At 47.6% G+C, this 24,183-nt stretch overlaps 1 protein-coding gene across 3 annotated transcripts in view; it reads right to left on the bottom strand.

Moving 5' to 3' along the window:
- MARCHF10 (membrane associated ring-CH-type finger 10) overlaps positions 1 to 24,183 on the bottom strand; it is a 131,302-nt gene that overhangs the window by 34,276 nt on the left and 72,843 nt on the right. For all 3 annotated transcript variants that reach the window (XM_077257730.1, XM_077257729.1, XM_077257731.1), the window contains one exon: positions 13,706 to 13,856. In XM_077257730.1, coding sequence (XP_077113845.1) covers positions 13,706 to 13,856 — 151 coding nt within the window. The remainder of the gene's footprint in view (positions 1 to 13,705; positions 13,857 to 24,183) is intronic.

Here is a 24,183-nt window from a genome sequence, read left to right as displayed (position 1 = left end):
ACACCCTCGCAGTCAAAATAAATAAGACACCGAGGGGCGTTGTGTCGGGCAGGGCAGGCGCAGAGGCGCAGCCAGCCAAACAATGATGTCAGAAGAAGGGCTGTGCTACCAAGGGGGTCATTGCGTGTCATTACAAAGGAAAGTCACACCTCAGGGACGTTTTAATGGTCTCAGGGGACACATTGTAGACGTGTTCCGTTCCACGTGTGCAAGGAGAATAAGTTTATGAGCCACCTTGCACACATGCAGCATTACTGCTGTACAAGGTGGCTGTAAAACACACAAACACCTGGGGGAGGGGGGACAGGTTCCCTTCAATTTCAGTTCTTGTGTCTGCGTGGCTTTTGCAGGACACGATGCCGGCAACACAGCAGGGGAACAGCTGGCGGTGCTGAACCCCACTGACACATTGGCTGGTGTTTTTCTCTGTGCAGCTAGCAGTACTGGGCGCCAACTGGAGGTGTTAGAGCCCAGGGTCAGCAGGAGGAGGAGAGGGAGCAGAGTGTAGGCCGAAGCCTGCACTGGCGGCAGCTTTGTGTCTGCGTGGCTGTTGCAGGACACGTTGCCGGCTACACAGCAGGGGAACAGCTGGCGGTGCTGAACCCCACTGACACATTGGCTGGTGTTTTTCTCTGTGCAGCTAGCAGTACCGGGCGCCAACTGGCGGTGTTAGAGCCCAGGCTCTGCGGGAGGAGCAGAGTGTAGGCCGAAGCCTGCACTGGAGCAAGTTGAAGGGGAACCTTTAACCCCCCCCCCCCCAAGGCGTTTGTAGCTGAAAGAGCCATCTTGTACAGCACTAATGCTGGAAAAGGTAAACTTAGCTCTTTTAATTATGGTCCTTGCAAACGCTGTACTTGATACTTATGAAATGTGTCCCCTCACACCGTTAAACCGTCCGGTAGGTGGAACTTTCCTTTGTAATGTGACGCAGCACAGCCATCATTCTTACCCCCTTGGCGCCGTGCGCCGCCTCCTCAGCGTTGTTTGAATCTGTCCCGGAGCCTGCGCTGTTATGTTAGCCCTTGGCCATGCACACATTTTGCGCTGCCCGTCATCATTTGGTGTCAGGCTGGCTGCGCCTGTGCGGCCGCGCTGGCCAAGATCCCGCCTCGCTGTGTCATCTAATGTAATCACTCTGCGGACCTGTGATCCGTGGGCATGAGCAGTGCATATCCTCGCCTCTCACTCCCCTCCCTATGGCTTCTTCAGACTGTGTGGCGTCACGGCCGTGGCATGCTATTAGGGATCAGCTGACGTTGCACAATCTGAAGAAGGCGTAGGGAGATGAGTGAGAGGCGGATGTTAAGATATGCCCTGCGCATGTCCATGGATCACAGGCCCGCAGTGGGATTAAATCAGAAGACACTACGAGGCGGGATCTCGTCAAGCGCGGCCGCACAGGCGCAGCCAGCTTGACACCAAATAATGTCAGAAGACGGGCAGCGCTAAGTGTGCATGTCCAAGGGCTAGCATAACAGCGCAGGCTCCGGGACAGATTCAAACAACGCTGAGGAGGCGGCGCACGGCGCCAAGGGGGTAAGAATGACGGCTGTGCTGCGTCACATTAACATTACGAAGTTCCACCTACCGGACGGTTTAACGGTGTGAGGGGACACATTTCATAAGTGAAAGGTTCAGCATGTGCAAGGAGCACCACGAAAAGAGGCACTTTTTCCTTTTGCATCATTACTGCTGCACAAGGTGGCTCTTTCAGTAAGAAACGCCTGGGGGGGGACAGGTTCCCTTAAATTTAAGTTGTTGTGCCTGCGTGGCGGTCGCATGACACGTTGCCGTATACACAGCAGGGGAGCAGCAGGCATTACTGAACCCCACTAACACATTGGCAAGGTGTTTGGCTCTGTGCGGACAGCACTTCTGGACAACAACTAGCGGTGTTGGAGCCCAGGGACAGCAGGAGGAGCAGATAGGAGGTATTGCAGCACACACAGCAGGGGAGCAGCTGACGTTACTGAACCCAAATAACAGAGGAGCGACTGTTGACTGTGCGGACAGCACTTCCAGACAACAACTAGCGGTGTTGGAGCCCAGGGACAGAAGGAGGAGGTGGAGGAGAGAGGAGGGATTGCCACACACACAGCTGAGGAACAGCTGACGTTACTGAACCCCAATAACAGAGGAGCGACTGTTGACTGTGCGGACAGCACTTCCAGACAACAACTAGCGGTGTTGGAGCCCAGGGACAGAAGGAGGTGGAGGAGAGAGGCTCTGTACACTGTGGCCTCTGTTCACACAGGATGCATCATGGTTAGCCCGCTATATTTATGGCGTCATTAATAGGCTTTTCACCATATACTTTGCAGTCCTGTGTGAACATGCCACATACAGACTATTTTTTTGCATGGGTGCTCCAAGCAGCCAATTCCTGATTGTAGGTTGGCTGCATCGGTATTATTTGCACCTGTGTTGTTTGCTATCTTTACTTGGGCCTGGTGCACCCTGGGTAGTGCAATTGTTGGAGGCCTTGAACAGGTAAGCATGCCTGTGTTCTGGGGTTTTTTTTTTTTTTTTTTTTTTTTTTTTTTTTGAGTTTAGTGGAGGTTTTCCTCCAATGGTGTTTTTTTAGATTAGGACTGCCAAGATACAAGGACCCTTGACGTGGGTTGGCAGCTTCAATATTGTGGCCATAATATCAACCAATACCTTGCATACATTGTTATGTTTTTGGTGCACTGTACATTTTTCCAGGGTGCGCCTGGGCCCTAGATGGCTCTGTACACTGTGGCCTCTGTTCACACAGGATGCATCATGGTTAGCCCGCTATATTTATGGCGTCATTAATAGGCTTTTCACCATATACTTTGCAGTCCTGTGTGAACATGCCACATACAGACTATTTTTTTGCATGGGTGCTCCAAGCAGCCAATTCCTGATTGTAGGTTGGCTGCATCGGTATTATTTGCACCTGTGTTGTTTGCTATCTTTACTTGGGCCTGGTGCACCCTGGGTAGTGCAATTGTTGGAGGCCTTGAACAGGTAAGCATGCCTGTGTTCTGGTGTTTTTTTTTTTTTTTGGAGGAGAGAGGAGGGATTGCCACACACACAGCTGGGGAACAGCTGACGTTACTGAACCCCAATAACAGAGGAGCGACTGTTGACTGTGCGGACAGCACTTCTGGACAACAACTAGCGGTGTTGGAGCCCAGGGACAGCAGGAGGAGCAGATAGGAGGTATTGCAGCACACACAGCAGGGGAGCAGCTGACGTTACTGAACCCCAATAACAGAGGAGCGACTGTTGACTGTGCGGACAGCACTTCCGGACAACAACTAGCGGTGTTGGAGCCCAGTGACAGAAGGAGGAGGAGGAGGTGGAGGAGAGAGGAGGGATTGCCACACACACAGCTGGGGAACAGCTGACGTTACTGAACCTCAATAACAGAGGAGCAACTGTTGACTGTGCGGACAGCACGTCCGGACAACAACTAGCGGTGTTGGAGCCCAGGGACAGAAGGAGGAGGAGGTGGAGGAGAGAGGAGGGATTGCCACACACACAGCTGGGGAACAGCTGACGTTACTGAACCCCAATAACAGAGGAGCGACTGTTGACTGTGCGGACAGCACTTCCGGACAACAACTAGCGGTGTTGGAGCCCAGGGACAGAAGGAGGAGGAGGAGGTGGAGGAGAGAGGAGGGATTGCCACACACACAGCTGGGGAACAGCTGACGTTACTGAACCCCAATAACAGAGGAGCGACTGTTGACTGTGCGGACAGCTCTTCCGGACAACAACTAGCAGTGTTGGAGCCCAGGGACAGAAGGAGGAGGAGGAGGTGGAGGAGAGAGGAGGGATTGCCACACACACAGCTGGGGAACAGCTGACGTTACTGAACCCCAATAACAGAGGAGCGACTGTTGACTGTGCGGACAGCACTTCCGGACAACAACTAGCGGTGTTGGAGCCCAGGGACAGAAGGAGGAGGAGGAGGTGGAGGAGAGAGGAGGGATTGCCACACACAGAGCTGGGGAACAGCTGACGTTACTGAACCCCAATAACAGAGGAGCGACTGTTGACTGTGCGGACAGCACTTCCAGACAACAACTAGCGGTGTTGGAGCCCAGGGACAGAAGGAGGAGGAGGAGGTGGAGGAGAGAGGAGGGATTGCCACACACACAGCTGGGGAACAGCTGACGTTACTGAACCCCAATAACAGAGGAGCGACTGTTGACTGTGCGGACAGCACTTCCGGACAACAACTAGCGGTGTTGGAGCCCAGGGACAGAAGGAGGAGGAGGAGGTGGAGGAGAGAGGAGGGATTGCCACACACACAGCTGGGGAAGAGCTGACGTTACTGAGCCCCAATAACAGAGGAGCGACTGTTGACTGTGCGGACAGCACTTCCGGACAACTAGCGGTGTTGGAGCCCAGGGACAGAAGGAGGAGGAGGTGGAGGAGAGAGGAGGGATTGCCACACACACAGCTGGGGAACAGCTGACGTTACTAAACCCCAATAACACGGCAGCAAGTGTTGACTGTGCGGACAGCACTTCCAGGCACCAACTAGCGGTGTTGGAGCCCAGGGACAGCAGGAGGAGCAGAGGAACACAGTGTAGGCCGAAGCCTGATTGGAGAAAGTCGAAAGGGAACCTTTAACCCCCCCCAAGGCATTTGTAGCTGAAAGAGCCAGCTTGTGCAGCACAAAGGATGCAAAAGGAAAAGGTGGCTCTTTTCATTATGCTCCTTGCAAACACAGAACTAAACACTTATAAAATGTGTCCCCTGATACCGTGAGACCGTCCCAGAGGTGGGACTTTCCTTCGTAATATGACGCAGCACAGCCGTCATTCCTACCCCCTTGGCGCCATGCCCCGGCTCCTCAGCGTTGTTTAATTCCGTCCCGGAGCCTGCGCTGTTATGTTATCCCTTGGCCAGGCACACTTAGCGCTGCCCATCTTCTGACATCATTTGGTGTCAGTCTGGCTGCGCCTGTGCGTCCGCGCTGGCCGAGATCCCGCCTCGCAGTGTCGTCTAATGTAATCCCACCGCAGACCTGGGATCCGTGGCCATGCGCAGTGCATATCCTCGCCTCTCACTCCTCTCCCTCCGGCTTCTTCAGACTGTGCGGTGTCACGGCCGTGGCATGCTATTAGGGATCAGCTGACGGCGCACAGTCTGAAGAAGGCGAAGGGAGATGAGTGAGAGGCGGAGGTCAAGATATGCACTGCGCATGCCCATGGATCCCAGGCCCGCAGTGTGATTAAATCAGAAGACACTGCGAGGCGGGATCTCGGCCAGCGCGGCCGCACACGCGCAGTCAGCATGACACCAAATGATGTCAGAAGAGGGGCAGCGCTAAGTGTGCCTGGCCAAGGGATAACATAACAGCACAGGCTTCGAGACAGAATCAAACAACGCTGAGGAGCCGGCGCACGGCGCCGGGGGGGTAAGAATGACGGCTGTGCTGCGTCACATTACAAAGGAAAGTCCCACCTCCGGGACGGTTTTACGGTATCAGTGAACACATTTTATAAGTGTTAAGTTCTGCGTGTGCAAGGAGCTAAACAAAAATAGCTACCTTTTCCTTGTGCAGCATTACTGCTGCACAAGGTGGCTCTTTCAGTAACAAACGCCTTGGGGGGGGACAGGTTCCCTTACATTTCAGTTGTTGTGTCAGCGTGGCGGTCACAGGACACATTGCCGGCTACACAGCTGGGGATCAGCTGACGTTACTGACACCCAATAACACTGGGTCGTATGTTTTGACTGTGCAGGCGGCACTTCTGAGCCTCAACTGGCGGTGTTGGAGCCCAGGAATTAAAGTTCAGGTGGTAGAAAGATGAACACAACTGGAGACCTGGATACTGTAGACCGTCACCTAATTATTTAATCAGGAAGAGGAGTGGCAAATTCCTACGAGATCCAGGCCTGGTTCATTTTCAGGAAAGTAAGCCGGTCAACGTTATCGGAGGATAGTCACATGCGACGGTCAGTTAGTACACCACCTGCAGCACTAAAGACGCGTTCCGATAGTACACTAGCCGCAGGGCAAGCCAGCACCTCCAATGCATACTGGCTTAGCTCTGGCCATGTATACAGCTTTGAGACCCAAAACTTGAAAGGGGAAGAGCCGTCTGGGAGTACAGCAAGAGGGCAAGACATGTAGTCTGTCACCATCTGACGGAACCGTTGCCTCCTGCTGACTGGAGCTGTCTGTGATGGTGTAGACTTTTGTGGCGGGCACACAAAACTGTGCCACAGTTGGGCCATACTGGTCTTGCCTTGGGCAGAGGCACTGCTTCTGCTCCCTCTTTGTGCAGAGCCTCCTCCACTGCCTGGACGCACTGAGCTGCTTTGTAATGCACTAGCAGCACTTCTCTCAGTTGGAATGGAGAAGATGATGGAATTCACCAGTGTCTCTTGGTATTCCCGCATTTTTCGCCTCCGGTTCAACGGTGTGATGAGGCTTTCTACGTTGTCCCGGTAGCGAGGATCGAGGAGGGTGAACACCCAATAATCAGACATGCTGAGAATGTGGGCGATGCGGCGGTCGTTTCTCAGGCACTGCAGCATGTAATCCACCATGTGCTGCAGACTGCCAACTGGCCAAGAAACGCTGTCCCCTGCTGGAGGCGTGATCTCTGCCCGCTCGTCATCACCCCACCCTCGCTGTACACACTGACTACTGGACAATTGTGTAACTCCCTCCTCTGGACGGATGTCTTCCTCCTCCATTGACTCCTCCTCATCCTCCTCACAAAGTGTCCCCTGCCTACGCGTTTGTGAGGAACCACGTGGCGCTGACTGTCCAGAAGATGATGGAAATGGTGAATCCTCATCCTCCACCTCTTCCACAACATCATCCCTTAGCGCTTGCAGTGATTTTTCAAGCAGGCAGATAAGGGGGACAGTCATGCTGACTAGTGCATCATCTGCACTCGCCATCCGCGTGGAATAATCGAAGGGACGCAAAACCTGGCAGACGTCCTTCATAGTGGCCCACTCTGTGGTTGTGAAGTCTGAACGGCGTGGAGTGCGACTTCTTTGCGCCTGATGCAGCTGGTACTCCATTACTGCTTGCTGCTGCTCACACAACCGCTCCAACATATGTAACGTGGAATTCCACCTGGTAGGTAGGTCACATATGATGCGATGTTCCGGAAGGCGGAATCGGCGCTGCAGAGCCGCAATGCGCAATTTTGCCGTGCTGGAACGCCACAAGTGAGCACACTCTATGCGGACCTTGTGCAGCAGTGCATCAAGATCAGGATAGTCCCTCAAAAAACTCTGCACGACCAAATTGAGCACATGTGCCAGACATGGGATGTGAGTGAGGTTGCCGAGGCCCAGAGCTGCCACCAGATTTCGGCCATTATCACACACTACCATGCCTGGCTGGAGATTCGCTGCCACAAACCACACATCGCTCTCCTGCTTGATGGCATTCCAGAGCTCCTGCGCTGTGTGGCTTCGATTCCCCAAAGAAATTAATTTCAAGACGGCCTGTTGACGTTTGGCCACGGCTGTGCTCATGTCGGTCGTAACAGGTAAACGTTCACGGGTCCATGTGGAGGTGGACTGTGACGGCTCCTGCAGCGATGATTCTGAGGAACTGGTGTAAGAGGAGGAGTCAATGCGTACAGACTGGATTCCTGCAATCCTTGGAGTGGGCAGGACACGTCCTGCGCCACTCGCACGATCTGTACCCGGCTCAACAACATTAACCCAATGGGCTGTGAGGGAAAGGTATCGCCCCTGTCCATGTTGACTGGTTCACGCATCGGTGGTGAGGTGGACCTTGCTACTGACGGCGTTCAGTAGCGCGTGTTTTATGTGTCCCTCCACATGCTTGTGCAGGGCAGGGACAGCTTGCCTGCTGAAGTAAAAGCGGCTGGGCACATTGTACTGTGGGACTGCCAATGGCATCAAGTCACGGAAGCTGTCAGTCTCCACCAGCCTGAATGACAGCATTTCCAGTGACAGAAGTTTGGCAATGCCTGCAGTCAGAGCCTGTGCTCGTGGGTGGTTTAACGAGAAAGGCCGCCTTTTCTCCCATGCCTGTACTACCGATGGCTGTAGACTGGGCTGGGAGTGTGAGGATGCCTGGGAACGTGGTGCTGCGGGTGGAATTACAGTGGGTCTCTGGACAACAGGGCCAGAGGTTCTTCCACGGCGATCCTGGGAGGAAGCCGAACCAGCTGCGTGTGAGCTGGAGGAAGAGGCAACTCGAGCTGAAGAGGTGGTAGCTGCCGCTGTTGGTTGGCTTAGCTCTTCAGTGTGTTTTTCTAACTCCGCCAGGTGCCTGGTCCGCACATGTTTCCACATGTTGGAGGTATTGAGGTTGCTGACATTTCGACCTCTTTTGACTTTGTGATGACACACCTTGCATTTGACATAGCAAATGTCATCTGCAACTGTGTCAAAAAAGGACCAGGCACTGCAAGTCTTGGGAGCGCCCTTTTTGGCTTTTGAAAGAGACATGCTCCTAACGGGTGCCAAAGTGGAGGCTGCAGGATCCGCAGTCTTCCCCCTCCCTCTCCCTCTTTGGCCCGTTAGGGGAATCTCTTCCTCAGAGCTGCTCCCACCACCTTCCTGTCCCTCACGCCAAGATGGGTCAAGGACCTCATCATCTACACTACCCTCTGCCACCAACTGCTCCTCCTGGGTAGTCTCAGCAGCAGAGCACGCACCAGAAAGTGGCACCTGAGTGTCATCAGCGGATGCGTCCTGCGATGTGGTGACCGGAGGCACTGGCCCACCCGCCTCTTCAGACTCAGAGAGAAAAAGCTGTTGGGCATCACTGCACCCTGCCTCTTCTTCCATTTCTCCAATGCTGCTTGGCTGGCCCCCTGTTTCCAAGCCAAGAGATTCAGAGAACAGAAGTAGAGACGGCTCCTGTCCTGGGCTCTCTGTCTGCCTGGGCAATTTGGCAGGTGGTGAAGAGACAGATGGCTGCTCTCCAGTGCTCTGTGTCTGAGAGGATGTGGCACTAATTGAAGTCGATGCATTAGCTGCCATCCATCCAACAACGGCTTCAATTTGGTCTTCACGCAGCAGTGGTGTACGGCGCTCTCCGACAAAGCTGCGCATGAACGACTGTTCCCTGCTGAAAGTGGGTGCTGATGAGTCACCGGTGCCCGCAGCAGGCACAGAATCCCCACGTCCTCTCCCTGCTCCGCGCCCACGCCCACGTGCCTTACTCCCTGCCTTCTTCATCTTGGTTGACTGATATAGATAAGCAGAAAAGTACTAACGGCTTTGTGTGCTTATTCCTGAACAGCTCCTAACAGGTATAAGAAACACTAATTTTCTAAAGTGTGGACTAGACTTTAATATGAGCTAATGTGGCCTACACAAATGTAAAGTGGTGTGTTTGGTGAACTTTATTATTTATTTATTTTTTGGGGGCTGAACTGACAACAGGGAGAGCTGCAGTCACACGGAGACCATGCAGACAGCCGTAAACGGCGCTGCAAGGCCCAAAAACACTCCTCTACGTTGTCCTATGTAGTGTTTTTCCACAAGTTAGCTGGATACGGGTGGAAAGACACTAATAGGAATTTTTTGAAAAAATGTGCAGCAGCCTGCACTACTTAAAACAAAAGGAAAATTGATTTTACGGTATGATGCAGTGAAGAACCCTGAGCTGGATACAACCGGCTATGGCTGCACACAGACTACAGGGCGAGCTGCAGTCACACGGAGACCGTGCAGACAGCCGTAAATGGTGCTGCAAGGCCCAAAAACACTCCTCTACGTTATCCTATGTAGTGTTTTTCCACAAGTTAGCTGGATACGGGTGGAAAGACACTAATAGGAATTTTTTGAAAAAATGTGCAGCAGCCTGCACTACTTAAAACAAAAGGAAAATTGATTTTACGGTATGACGCAGTGAAGAACCCTGAGCTGGATACAACCGGCTATGGCTGCACACAGACTACAGGGCGAGCTGCAGTCACACGGAGACCGTGCAGACAGCCGTAAACGGCGCTGCAAGGCCCAAAAACACTCCTCTACATTATCCTATGTAGTGTTTTTCCACAAGTTAGCTGGATACGGGTGGAAAGACACTAATAGGAATTTTTTGAAAAAATGTGCAGCAGCCTGCACTACTTAAAACAAAAGGAAAATTGATTTTACGGTATGACGCAGTGAAGAACCCTGAGCTGGATACAACTGGCTATGGCTGCACACAGACTACAGGGCGAGCTGCAGTCACACGGAGACCGTGCAGACAGCCGTAAACGGCGCTGCAAGGCCCAAAAACACTCCTCTACGTTGTCCTATGTAGTGTTTTTCCACAAGTTAGCTGGATACGGGTGGAAAGACACTAATAGGAATTTTTTGAAAATATGTGCAGCAGCCTGCACTACTTGAAAAAAAAAATAGAACAGTATGAGGCAGTGAACCACCCTCCCTGAACTGAATACAACCAGCTATGGCCTATGGCTGCACACAGACTAGAGAGTGGGCTGCACACACACACACACACACACACACACACACACACACACACACACACACACACACACAGAGACCTTGCAGATCGCTGTGAAAACAGCGCTGCAAGGCAAAAGCAAGGTGATTAGTAGGTGAACACAGCGGTTGCTAAATTAGCCTTGGAAAAGAACAATGAAGCAAATCGCTATCTCTAAACTGGCCCTCAGTCAGCAAACAGCGTCCTGTCACTAACTGAATTCACAGCAGAGTGAGCGCAAAATGGCGCCAGCGACTTTTAAACTGCAGCATGACATCATTTCAGCAGCCAATCACAGCCTTGCCAGTAGTTTCATGCCCTCCATGCTGAACAGGATGTGCCCACACTTGGAATCATCCTCATTGGCTGAATTCGTGCAGTTTGAATCTGGGAACTTCCGATTCCGGTATCCGATACGCGGCAAGTATCGGAATCCCGGTATCGGAATTCCGATACCGCAAGTATCGGCCGATACCCGATACTTGCGGTATCGGAATGCTCAACACTAATGACCACTGATCAGCAAGATGTTTGCGGGTAGCCAGTGCCATTTAATAGCCTGCTTAGACAGGCAGTCCGCTCTTCAGATGTGCACTGAGGGACCTGTCATAGTTTGTCCTGTCTGCATAGACTGCGATTGTTCTCGGAACCACATGTCCTGTTTAGGGCAGGACAAAGTCCTAATGAGAATTTTTCAATCAGTTTCAAAACAATCATTTCACTTGATAAACGAGTATTTTCCTCATTAGCCACGATATTGGCAGCCTGTTTCACTAGGTCAGACTTGGGCAAATCCAACCCTCTGGCTGTTCCAGTCTGGCCCAAGGGCTGATCCGCTTGAAGGGATGAAACAGTGGCCCACGGGTCACAACCTGCCCACCCCACCGCCATGTGTATGGGGTGTTTTTATGTACATAGGAGGCTATGTGGGGCTCCCGTTGTGTATGTGAAGCTATGTGGGGCTTATGCTTTATATGAGAGGCTATGTGGGGCTCATGCTGTAAATAAGGAGGCTATGAGGGGCTCATGCTGTATATAGGGAGGCTATGTGTGTCTCATGTAGTAAATTCGAGGCTATGTGGTCCTCATGCTGTATGTAAGGAAGCTATGTGGGGCTCACACTGTATATGAGAGTCTATGTGGGGCTAATGCTCTATATGGGAGACTATGTGGTCCTCATGCTGTATATAAGGAGGCTATGAGGGGCTCATGCTGTATATAAGGAGGCTATGTGTGTCTCATGTAGTAAATGCGAGTCTATGTGGTCCTCATGCTGTATATAAGGAAGCTATGTGGGGCTCACACTATATATGAGAGGCTATGTGGGACTCATGCTCTATATGGGAGGCTATGTGGGGTTCATGCGGTATATATGGAGGCTATGCGGGGCTCACTCTGTATATGGTAGGCTATGTGGGGCTCATGCTGTATATAGGAGGCTATATGGGAGGAGTATAGCTTGGAGAGTCTCCCTTAATATAAAATATAACTAATTATTTGAATAAAAGATAAAACAAATGGCTTTGGACGCAACCAAAAGTGACACAAACTACAATAAACGCATAAATAAAGTGCTAGTGCTTAAATCAGTGCTCAATAAAAAAAATGGTTTGGTCTCACCAATATGTTGTATGTTCTTTGTAGCAGGTTCACATTGGGATTAACTTGTTTACACCATTGGTGGGTAACCTGTAGCAGCCTACACTTGGTGACTGTCCTTGTGAAGACAGGAGCAATGCAGTGGCACGACAGGGAATATTCCCCTCCCCCTTACATATGGAATATATCCGTTGTTCCTGTACAACATGAACCTGCTACAAAGAACATTCAACATTTTGGTGAGACCAAACCATTTTTTATTGAGCACTGGTTTAAGCACTAGCATTTTATGCGTTTATTGTAGTTTATATCACTTTTGGTAGTGTCCAAAACTATTTGTTTTATCTTTTATTCAAATAAAGTTTATATTTTATATTAAGGGAGACTCTCCACGCTATACTACTACTAGTCCTAAGGGTGTATCAAATAGTGGATTCTGAAACAGTACACTATAGCTGTTTTTTGAGGCGATATGGGACTCATGCTATATATGGGAAGCTATGTGGGGCTCATGCTGTATATGGGAGGCTATGTGGCTCTCATGCTCTATATATGGAAGCTATGTGGCTCTCATGCTCTATATATGGAAACTATGGGATGCTCACGCTGTATATGGAAGGCTATGTGGGGGTTCACGCTGTATATGGGAGGCTATGTGGGCTCATGCTGTATATAGGGAGGAGATGTTGAGCTTATGATGTATATGGGTGGCTATGTGGTGGCTCATACTGCATATGGGAGGCTATGTGGGCTCATGCTGTATATAGGGAGGAGATGTTGAGCTTATGATGTATATGGGTGGCTATGTGGTGGCTCATACTGCATATAGGAGGCTATGTGGGAGCTCATACTGTATATAGGAGGCTATGTGGGGGCTCATACTGCATATAGGAGGCTATGTGGGAGCTCATACTGTATATAGGAGGCTATGTGGGGGCTCATACTGTATATAGGAGGCTATGTGGGACCTCATAGTGTATATAAAAGGCTATGTGGGGTCTCTTGCGTTATGTAGGGGCTGTGTGTGGGCTCATATGGTACATAATGGGATGTGAAAATACATAATGCTGCTCAATATTAAGTAATACAATTCATTTTAAAACAAAATAACTATAATATGTTAATATTAATATTGAACATAATTAATTTGAGCCAATTGGTTCAACCCTCCACAACAGTCACGGTTTTTCATGTGGCCCCTTGTGAAAATGAATTGCCCACCCCTTCACTAGATGATTGAAAAATGGGAGTTTCTAATGATCTTTCCCAATACTCATGCATTGTAAATCCACTTTTATGCAAACCCATGTTTTTAGTTAGAGCCTGCCAATAACCTCAAGTGTAGTCTGACCCAGTCGTTCATTTGTCCCCTATTTATTACTATTCCTCTACTATTCCCCTACTTATTATTTTGCCAAATTTACAGTAGGTTAGCAAATCGAAGACAGATGTAATTGAGTAACACACGAGAAACACGCAACCCGGAAACCAATTAATGAATTGTCAGAATCTGACCATCATATGCTACAAGTGCTCTTGTCACAAGTATTATTACACTATTAGGAGACTATTGGCATTGTTTTCTTTTGCATTTAAAATAAGCGGAAGGTAACACAAAAGTAAAATATCCACTTCTGACTTTCATATTTGCCATTGATCCACACAGCAATTTACCTGTGATTAGTTTGTGTGTTTGATGTGGGTTGTATGCAGTCTTGTTACTTAAAATGTCTTTGTCCTTTTTTATGGCAGGTAGCTTTGAAACGGTGCTTTTATACTGATGTTCTCTGTTTTGTCTCTCCTCTGGTCTTGACATTGTTGGTTTCTTTTCAGAAGGATAAGAAAAAGTTATGAATATTATTTGTCACTTCTTAAAGGGTAAATAAACATGAACATGTTTCTTAATATGATGAATTAGTGGGGGTGCAATCCAATGGGCAGAAGTTTTCACCTGATCTTCAATTGCAAACAGAGCAGTGTATGGACTCAATAGAAATGTTACTGTACCCAGTTCTGCTCCTGCACAAGGATAATCTGGGTGCTTCTGCCCTTTGGTTGAAGTGTTGAAGTGATTGTTGGGTGGCTTTAGGACCTGGACCTCTCAATAAAGTTTACAATTTTGGTTACCCTTTAAAGCACATCTGTCACCATATTTGACAATAAAAACTGGATTTATTAAACAGATCTCTTAGACCCGATGAGGCTGGTGTTACTTTGAAAAGCCATCTAAGAATTACTGTATGATCCTTTGTAAATGTTTCTCTTTTTAAAGAGTAACCATACTTTAAAGGAATATTTCTTTCAGAATAAACTGTATTTTGTGAACACATGTGGAATGCACCCGAAAGGTGATTGGACAGACAAAGAGAGTAAAAGAAAAACACCTGTTAACCAAAACCAATAGAAGCAAAGACAACAGAACTAAAACACCCAAAGAAAAGGTGAATCTACTGTAGCTCAGGAGAGAGACGCCAACAACAGAACACAGAATCAAGGGTTCGAACCCAGGAGCAAAAGAAAACCCCACCTTCGAGGAGGGGCCTCTGGACCCACCGAGATCTCCAACTGTTGACAATGCAGATAGAACTCTCTCACTAGAAGATCAGCATGTTGATCTTTAGCATCCACCCAGGAGTTATCCTCAAGACCAAAACCCTGCCACTTGACAAGAAACTGAAGTCGCCATCTGACACTTCTGGATTTAAAGACTCGTTCCACTTCATACTCCTTGTCCTCCTGCAAGTCTACCTCAATACTGTCCTGAGGGCCTGGCATCCCTTCCAACTTATTAAGACGCGAGACATTTAAGGAATTATTAATCCTTCATGCAGGGAGTTTCTCTATCACCGAATTAATGGTCTTGATTATATTATATGGTCCAACAAATTGAGGACCACATTTTCTGAATGGAACTTTAAGATAGAGATTTTTAGAAGATAACCAGACAAAATCTCCCACCCTAAAGACAGGGGCCCTCCTATTTCTGCGGTTGGCAGTTCTCTTATTCTAATCACAAGTTATCAAAAGGCCTCTTTTTACCTCTCCCCGAACCTTAAATAAACAAGAAAAATATATTTCCTCCTCTTGAACCGCAGACCGTAAACCATAAGATTCCACGAAAACTGTATGGAATCCCCTACAACAAAAAAAGCCAAGGTACTGGTAGCAGTAGAGGTGCGGTTATTGAGTGCAAATTTAGCCAGAGGAAGAAAATCCACCCAATCCTTTTGATTAGATGACACAAAACATATTAAATATTGTTCCAATTCCTGGTTCGTTCTCTCCATCTGACCATTAATCTCAAGATGATAACCTGGGTAAAGTGAAAGCTTAATTCCCAACTTACCACAAAACCTACACCAAAAGCTAGCCACAAACTGAACCCCTCTATCGGAAATAATGTATAAATGAGTCAAAGGTTGAGAAGCAACCTTGTTAGGCAAAAGAAACCCTGCCGTTGCCTAACGTGAAGCTTTAGATCTGGCGCAAATCCAGAACTTATGGACATACTCATCCACATCTTTTTGAGTGTTCTGCCACCTAAAGGACCTGAAAACAGCTCTCCAGGTGGCAGAAGAATCAGGATGTCCAGCCAGCACCGAGTCATGTATTTTGTTAAGAAGATCAGTTTGAAGCATGGCAGGTTCAAAAAACTTGCCAGGTGAGTAGCCCTCCAGTGCCTCCATCCATCATTTTGACTAGATTTTTGTCCCTCAACTCCAGCATGAAACTACGTGATAAGGCATTCTTAATACCAGACAGACATGTCACAGAGAAATCAAACCAAGTGAAAAAGTGAGCCCACCATGCTTGTCTAGTATTCAGACACTTAGCAGCAGCAATATACAGAACATTTGGAGAGAGGTCAACAAGGCCTATGATTAAGCCACTCTGGGGAGATCTCAAGTGCTCAGTTCATGCTAGACAGACCAGGAATTTACAGGAACTGGAGGCTTTTTGCCAAGAACAGTGGGCAGTTTAACCATCTGAGAAAATAAAGAACCTCATCCACAACTACCACAAAAGACTTCAAGCTGTCATTGATGTTAGAGGGGACAATACACGGTATTAGGAAATGGGGTATGCAAACTTTTGATCAGGGTCATTTTGATGTTTTGCATTGTCATTATGATTTAAAAAGAGAAAACACAGTAGTTTGACAATAAATGCCTTCACCCAACTACTAACCACCATGAGTGGAGAAAAAGTTTTGGTTTTATCATTCAAATTCTCTGAAAAAAGGCAAAAAAAGCAAAAGTTCTGCCTGGGTATGTAAACTTTTGAGCACAACTGTAAATTCCCTATCAGTATGTCTTTGGAGTGTGGAAGGAAACCGGAGTACCCAGAGGAAGCCCACGCAAACATACAAACTCCTTGCAGATGTTATCCTTGGTGGGATTTGAAGCCAGAACGCCAGCACTGTAAAACTGCTGTGCTAACCACTGAATCGTTGTGCTGCCCTACAAGATCTGGATTCTACCATATGTGGAGAAACGGGGTCAGTGGGTGCTCTCGTCCGCTGGCTGTCTTTAGCAAGACTGCATGGACCACAGCTCATACCATTGAACGCCCGCTCTATCTCCCAGTGGGCAATACACTACACAGACAACACAGGGTTAAGGTAAAGCAGTGTGGCAATACTTTATTGAACCACAACACACAATAGCAAACAGAACAATCCCACCAATTACCCCAAGATGGTGCACATTACAGGGCCTCACCCTTCCGCTGACTTGCCGAGATAATGGTAGATGTTTTGTCAGAGCTCCCAGGGTCACTACTCCATTTGTGGATGCATGCACAGAGAAGGGGTAACGACAAGCATAGGGAGATGACCAAGAACTGTCCATAGAGTCCATACAAGGTCCAAAGCCAGTTGACATGATGTCAGAGCTCCCAGGGTCTCTACTCCATCTGTGGATGCACGCACAGAGAAGGGGTAACGACAAGTATAGGGAGATGACCTAGAACTGTCCATAGAGTCCATACAAGGTCCAAAGCCAGTTGACATGATGTCAGAGCTCCCAGGGTCTCTACTCCATCTGTGGATGCACGCACAGAGAAGGGGTAACGACAAGCATAGGGAGATGACCTAGAACTGTCCATAGAGTCCATACAAGGTCCAAAGCCAGTTGACACGAGAGTCACCATCTGGCTTATCTGACCATCCCCATTGAACCAGGCGACCAGCGGGTCCCAAACCTGGCTTTCTCCAAATATCCATGGTTCAGAGATGGTCACTGGATCAGATCTGTGTCCTTCCAACCGGAGCCGAAAACCCCTGGGTTGTTTCCTATAGAATCATAGATCAGTGTCCCTCGTGATGGTGCCATGATGAATTGGCTGCAGTCCTTTCTCTTGTCTGTTGGGTGGTTTGCAGAATGTCTGGCTGATAGCTCTGTGTTACTTCAGTCTCCCAGGATGTGATCTCTGAGTCTTTTTATACCCAAGGCATGTAAGCTATTTTTAGAATTACCCAGGGTCTTTCAGTCCAACATCAAGATAAGGTAAACAATGGTGATGGGATTAAGTAGCACTATTAGCATATAAGCACACATCAATAAACAAAGCTTAACACACTCTATGTACAGTCACTATTACAGACTTACACAGTATGTTAGATAGTATATCAGTTGGCAAGTCTGTCTTCTTAACCCACCAGACATAAACACTTAAATTCACAAGCCAATATACAGATAAAAAGCCAGTTCTTTTGGTTTTGCAAAAACATGGTTGTCTGGGAAATTAAGATACAATCTGGTTTCTTCACACCATATAACACACTGAGCTATTACAGAATGTGAAGACAGGTTGTATTTTGTATTTTACAGGAAGAAAAAGATTTTTCCACCACCAGGAGCAAAACATTATGAAATGCAGTGACATGACAAAAATCTGCATAACTAATCATATGCTAAATAGTTGCAAGTCAAATTTATGTATGAGATAACCAAGATGATTGTCTATAAAATGATGGTAGTCTCACGTTAGAAGCAATAGTGCATGGTGAGATATAGAGCCTGAAAGTCAAAAGTTCAAAACATTGTTACACTTTTGCTTGCCGGGGACAGGGTACAACCATTCTGACATGGATTTTCAAAGTAAGTGCATCATGTCTAAGGGATCTAATTAATAATGTACAGTATCAGTTTGTAGTAAATATAGGAAAACTGACTGAACAGCAATCTAGTCTGAACTGGTGCATAACCAAAAATGGTCTCACAATTTTTGGCCAAATCTTGTGCTAAGCATCTCATATGTTTTTTCATAGATTTCACAAGCCATTATGCTATTCACATTTCATGTATAGCACATTTCCTTGCTTTAGTACAGTAAAATTGAGTGCAGCCATTGATTTATTTTCTATGTAAGTTTTTTTTGGTTATGCACCAGTTCAGACTAGATTGCTGTTCAGTCAGTTTTCCTATATTTACTATGTACTATTTTTTCTGACTTGAACGCCCCGCCCTTCACCATGCTATGATTTTAATTACATCCAAACACAGTTGGTTCCGGCCTTCCTATAAATGCAGGCTTTACCATGTTATTAGCCATAGGTAAATGTTCACACTAGGCAGACAGGTTAGTTACCCATCCGATCTGAGATTACCTTGACGTTTGGTGGATGGGCTCACAATTTTTGGCCAAATCTTGTGCTAAGCATCTCATGTGTTTTTTCATAGATTTCACAAGCCATTATGCTATTCACATTTCATGTATCGCACATTTCCTTGCTTTAGTATAGTAAAATTGAGTGCAGCCAGTATCAGTTTGTGTTATGCAGTCTGATGACAGATCCACTTTAACATTCAACTGTATCTTCACATCTGACACTAGAATATGACTTCTAGTCCATAATGGCCTACGACCATTTTATTTATTTATAGTTTGGTATACAGGACATCTGTTTACACTTTCCTGCTGTAACACTGGGGCTACATCATGACTTTGACAGAGCTATAACATAGGTTTTTGCAGACTATGGAATGTTTGGATACTATATAGTCCACTTCTTCCTTTAAATTATTTTACTAATGGGGGCACCATGCAGAAATAGCAATTGGTAGTGTGCCAAAATACAGGTTGTAGGCTTTCCTTATCATGGTAGCCAAGTTTCACCTTTGTGATGCAAAAGTGACTTTTTCGCATTTGTAAGAAAATCGCTTAATGACCCCTTAATGACTAGGGGTATTTCAGTTTTTGAATTTCAGTTTTTTGCTTCCATTCTTCCCAAAGCCATAACTTTTTGATTTTTCAGTCAACATATCCATGTGATGACTTGCTGGACAAATTGTACTTTTGAACTTCATCATTGCTTTTAACATATCATGTACTGGAAAACGGGAAAAAAAAATTCCAAGTGCGGTGAAATTGCAAAAAAAGTGCACAGCGCTCCCGCTGACGTCAGTTAGGTGAAGTGAGCTCATTGGCTGTGAACTCGCAGGACTGGTCTGACAACACCACGAGCAGGAGAACTTTCTCATGCTCGCTGTGCTGTCAGACAGGGAATAGGAGTTCACAGGGAGACACTTAGCACATGCTGCTCAGTGTCTCTGCTGGATGGCAGGCTGTATGGTTGCATCATGCAACCATGCAGCCTGCTATCTAGATGTAGCAGAGCTAGACCTATCGTATGACAAATGGGTTATCATCTCTGTGGAAAGGTGAGGAATATTGTTGTTTGTTTTTTTAACTCTTTTTCAGAAGACAATGGCATCGGTGGAATGGGTGAGGTCATAAGTATGGTTTAATTAAGATTTATTAACCCCTTCCTGACCTGTGACGCCACGTAGGCGTCATGAAAGTCGGTGCCAATCCGACCTGTGATGCCTATGTGGCGTCATGGAGGGATCGTGCAGATTGGGTGAAAGCTTAACTCCAATTCCACCCGATCTGCAGGGACAGGGGGAGTGGTACTTTAGCCCAGGGGGGGTGGTTTCACCCCGTCATGGCTACGATCGCTCTGATTGGCTATTGAAAGTGAAACAGCCAATCAGAGCGATTTGTAATATTTCACCTATGAAAATGGTGAAATATTACAATCCAGCCATGGCCGATGCTGCAATATCATCGGCCATGGCTAGAAACCCTGATCTGCCCCCCCCCACCGCCACCGATCGCCTCCCCAGTCCTCCTTTTTGCCCCATACTGCGGTCCGCTCCCCTCGGTCCTCCGGTCCACTCCCCCGTCCTCCTGTCCGCTCCCCCGTGCTCCGATCCACCCCCTTTGCTCCGATCCTCCCGTGCTCCAATCTCCCCCCTCATACTTACCGAGCCTCGCGGTGTCCGTCCGTCTTTTTCATGGGCGCCGCCATCTTCCATAACGGCGGGCTCATGCGCAGTGCGCCCGCCGAATCTGCCGGCCGGCAGATTCGTTCCAGGTACATTTTGATCACTGTGATAAAGCCTATCACAGTGATCAAAATAAAAAAATAGTAAATGAACCCCCCCTGTATCACCCCCATAGGTAGAGATAATAATAAAATAAAGAAAATATATATTTTTTCTTTCCCCCACTAGGGTTAGGGCTAGGGTTAGGGTAAGGGCTAGGGTTAGGGCTAGGGTTAGGGCTAGGGTTAGGGCTAGGGTTAGAATTAGGGTTAGAACTAGAGTTAGGGTTAGATTAGGCTATGTGCACACATGGTGCGGATTTGGCTGCGGATCCGCAGCGGATTGGCCGCTGCGGATTCGTAGCAGTTTTCCATCAGGTTTACAGTACCATGTAAACCTATGGAAAACCAAATCCGCTGTGCCTATGGTGCGGAAAATACCGCGCGTTAACGCTGTGTTGTATTTTCCGCAGCATATCAATTCTTTCTGCGGATTCCATTTTACACCTGTTCCTCAATAGGAATCCGCAGGTGAAATCCGTACAAAAAAACACTGGAAATCCGCGGTAAATACGCAGGTAAAACGCAGTGCCTTTTACCTGCAGATTTTTCAAAAATGGTGCGGAAAAATCTCACACGAATCCGCAATGTGTGCAGATAGCCTTAGGGTTAGGGTTGGAATTAGAGTTAGGGTTGGAATTAGGGCTAGGGTTGGAAATAGGGTTAGGATTAGGCTTGTGGTTAGGGTTATGGTTAGGGGTGTGTTTGGGTTAGGGTTGTGGTTAGGGTTGGGACTAGGGTTAGGGTTGGGATTAGGGTTAGGGGTGTGTTGGGGTTAGGGGTGTGTTGGGGTTAGTGTTGGAGTTAGAATTGAGGGGTTTCCACTGTTTAGGCACATCAGGGGTCTCCAAACGCAACATGGCGCCACCATTGATTCCAGCCAATCTTGCATTCAAAAAGTCAAATGGTGCTCCCTCCCTTCCGAGCCCTGACGTGTACCCAAACCCACATATGGGGTACCAGCATACTCAGGACAAACTGGGCAACAATTATTTGGGTCCAATTTCTCCTGTTACCCTTGCAAAAAAAAATTGCTTGCTAAACATAATTTTTGAGGAATGAAAAATTATTTTTTCTTTTCCCGGCTCTGCATTGTAAACTTCTGTGAAGCACTTGGGGGTTCAAAGTGCTCACCACATATCTAGATAAGTTCCTTGGGGGGTCTAGTTTCCAAAATGGTGTCACTTGTGGGGGGTTTCTACTGTTTAGGCACATCAGGGGCTCTGCAAATGCAACGTGACGACCGCAGACCATTCCATCAAAGTCTGCATTTCAAAATGTCACTGCTTCCCTTCCGAGCCCCGACGTGTGCCCAAACAGTGGTTTACCCCCACATATGGGGTACCAGCATACTCAGGACAAACTGGACAACAACTATTGGTGTCCAATTTCTCCTGTTACCCTTGCAAAAATAAAAAATTGCCTGCTAAAACATCATTTTTGAGGAATGAAAAATGATTTTTTATTTTCACGGCTCTGCGCTGTAAACTTCTGTGAAGCACTTGGGGGTTCAAAGTGCTCACCACACATCTAGATAAGTTCCATGGGGGGTCTAGTTTCCAAAATGGGGGTCACTTGTGGGGGTTTCTACTGTTTAGGCACATCAGGGGCTCTGCAAATGCAACGTGACGCCCGCAGACCACTCCATAAAAGTCTGCATTTCAAAAGTCACTACTTCCCTTCCAAGCCCCGACGTGTGCCCAAACAGTGGTTTACCCCCACATATGGAGTATCAGCATACTCAGGACAAACTGAGCAACAGATATTGGGGTCCAATTTCTCCTGTTACTCTTGTGAAAATAAAAAATTGAGGGCTAAAAAATAATTTTTGAGTAAAGAAAAATGATTTTTTATTTTCACGGCTCTCCGTTATAAACTTCTGTGAAGCACTTGGGGGTTTAAAGTGGTCACCGCACATCAAGATTAGTTGCATGGGGGGTATAGTTTCCAAAATGGGGTTACATGTGGGGGAGCTCCAATGTTTAGGCACACAGGGGCTCTCCAAACACTACATGGTGTCCGCTACCGATTGGAGCTAATTTTTCATTCAAAAAGTCAAATGGCGCTCCTTCCCTTCCGAGCCCTGCCATGTGCCCAAAGAGTGGTTTACCCCCACATGTGAGGTATTGGTGTACTCAGGAGAAATTGCCAAATAAAATTTAGGATCCAATTTATCCTGTTGCCCATGTGGAAATGAACAAATCGAGGCTAAAAGAATTTTTTTGTGAAAAAAAAGTACTTTTTCATTTTTACGGATCAATTTGTGAAGCACCTGGGGGTGCAAAGTGCTCACTATGCATCTAGATAAGTTCCTTGGGGGGTCTAGTTTCCAAAATGGGGTCACATGTGGGGGAGCTCCAATGTTTAGGCACACTGGGGCTCTCCAAACACGACATGGTGTCCGCTAACGATTGGAGCTAATTTTTCATTCAAAAGTCAAATGGCGCTCTTTCCCTTCCGAGCCTTGCCGTGTGCACAAACTGTGGTTTGTGACCACTAGTGTTGAGCATTCCGATACCGCAAGTATCGGGTATCGGCCAATACTTGCGGTATCGGAATTCCGATACCGGGATTCCGATACTTGCCGCGTATCGGATACCGGAATCGGAAGTTCCCAGATTCAAAATGCACAAATTCAGCCAATGAGAATGATTCCAAGTGTGGGCACATCCTGTTTAGCATGGAGGGCATGAAACTACTGGCAAGGCTGTGATTGGCTGCTGAAATGATGTCATGATGCAGTTTAAAAGTCGCTGGCGCCATTTTGCGATCACTCTGCTGTGAATTCAGTTAGTGACAGGACGCTGTTTGCTGACTGAGGGCCAGTTTAGAGATAGCGATTTGCTTCTTTGTGCTTTCCAAAGGCTAATTTAGCAACCGCTGTGTTCACCTACTATTCACCTTGCTTTTGCCTTGTAGCGCTGTTTTCACAGCGATCTGCAAGGTCTGTGTGTGTGTGTGTGTGAGTGCAGCCCACTCTCTAGTCTGAGTGCAGCCACATAGGCCATCCATAGCTGGTTGTATTCAGTTCAGGGAGGGTGGTTCATTGCCTCATACTGTTCTTTTTTTTTTTTTTTTTTCCAAGTAGTGTAGTCTGCTGCTAATTTATTCAAAAAAATCCTATTAGTGTCTTTCCACCCGTCTCCAGCTAATTTGTGGAAAAACACTACATAGGATAACGTAGAGGAGGGTTTTTGGGCCTTGCAGCGCCGTTTACGGCTGTCTGCACGGTCTCCGTGTGACTGCAGCTCGCCCTGTAGTCTGTGAGCAGCCATAGCCTGGTTGTCTCCAGCTCAGGGTTCTTCACTGCGTCATACCGCCAAATCAATTTTCATTTTGTTTTAAGTAGTGCAGGGTGCTGCACATTTTTTCAAAAAATTCCTATTAGTGTCTTTCCACCCGTCTCCAGCTAATTTGTGGAAAAACACTACATAGGATAACGTAGAGGAGGGTTTTTGGGCCTTGCAGCGCCGTTTACGGCTGTCTGCACGGTCTCCGTGTGACTGCAGCTCGCCCTGTAGTCTGTGAGCAGCCATAGCCTGGTTGTCTCCAGCTCAGGGTTCTTCACTGCGTTATACCGCCAAATCAATTTTCATTTTGTTTTAAGTAGTGCAGGCTGCTGCACATTTTTTCAAAAAATTCCTATTAGTGTCTTTCCACCCGTCTCCAGCTAACTTGTGGAAAAACACTACATAGGATAACGTAGAGGAGGGTTTTCGGGCCTTGCAGCGCCGTTTACGGCTGTCTGCACGGTCTCTGTGTG

The sequence above is a fragment of the Ranitomeya variabilis genome, chromosome 4 (genome assembly GCF_051348905.1).
Source record: "Ranitomeya variabilis isolate aRanVar5 chromosome 4, aRanVar5.hap1, whole genome shotgun sequence".
NCBI classification, from domain to species: Eukaryota; Metazoa; Chordata; class Amphibia; order Anura; family Dendrobatidae; genus Ranitomeya; species Ranitomeya variabilis.
The sequence above is the reverse complement of the archived record's forward strand: the minus strand, read 5'-3'. Positions and strand labels throughout refer to the sequence as shown.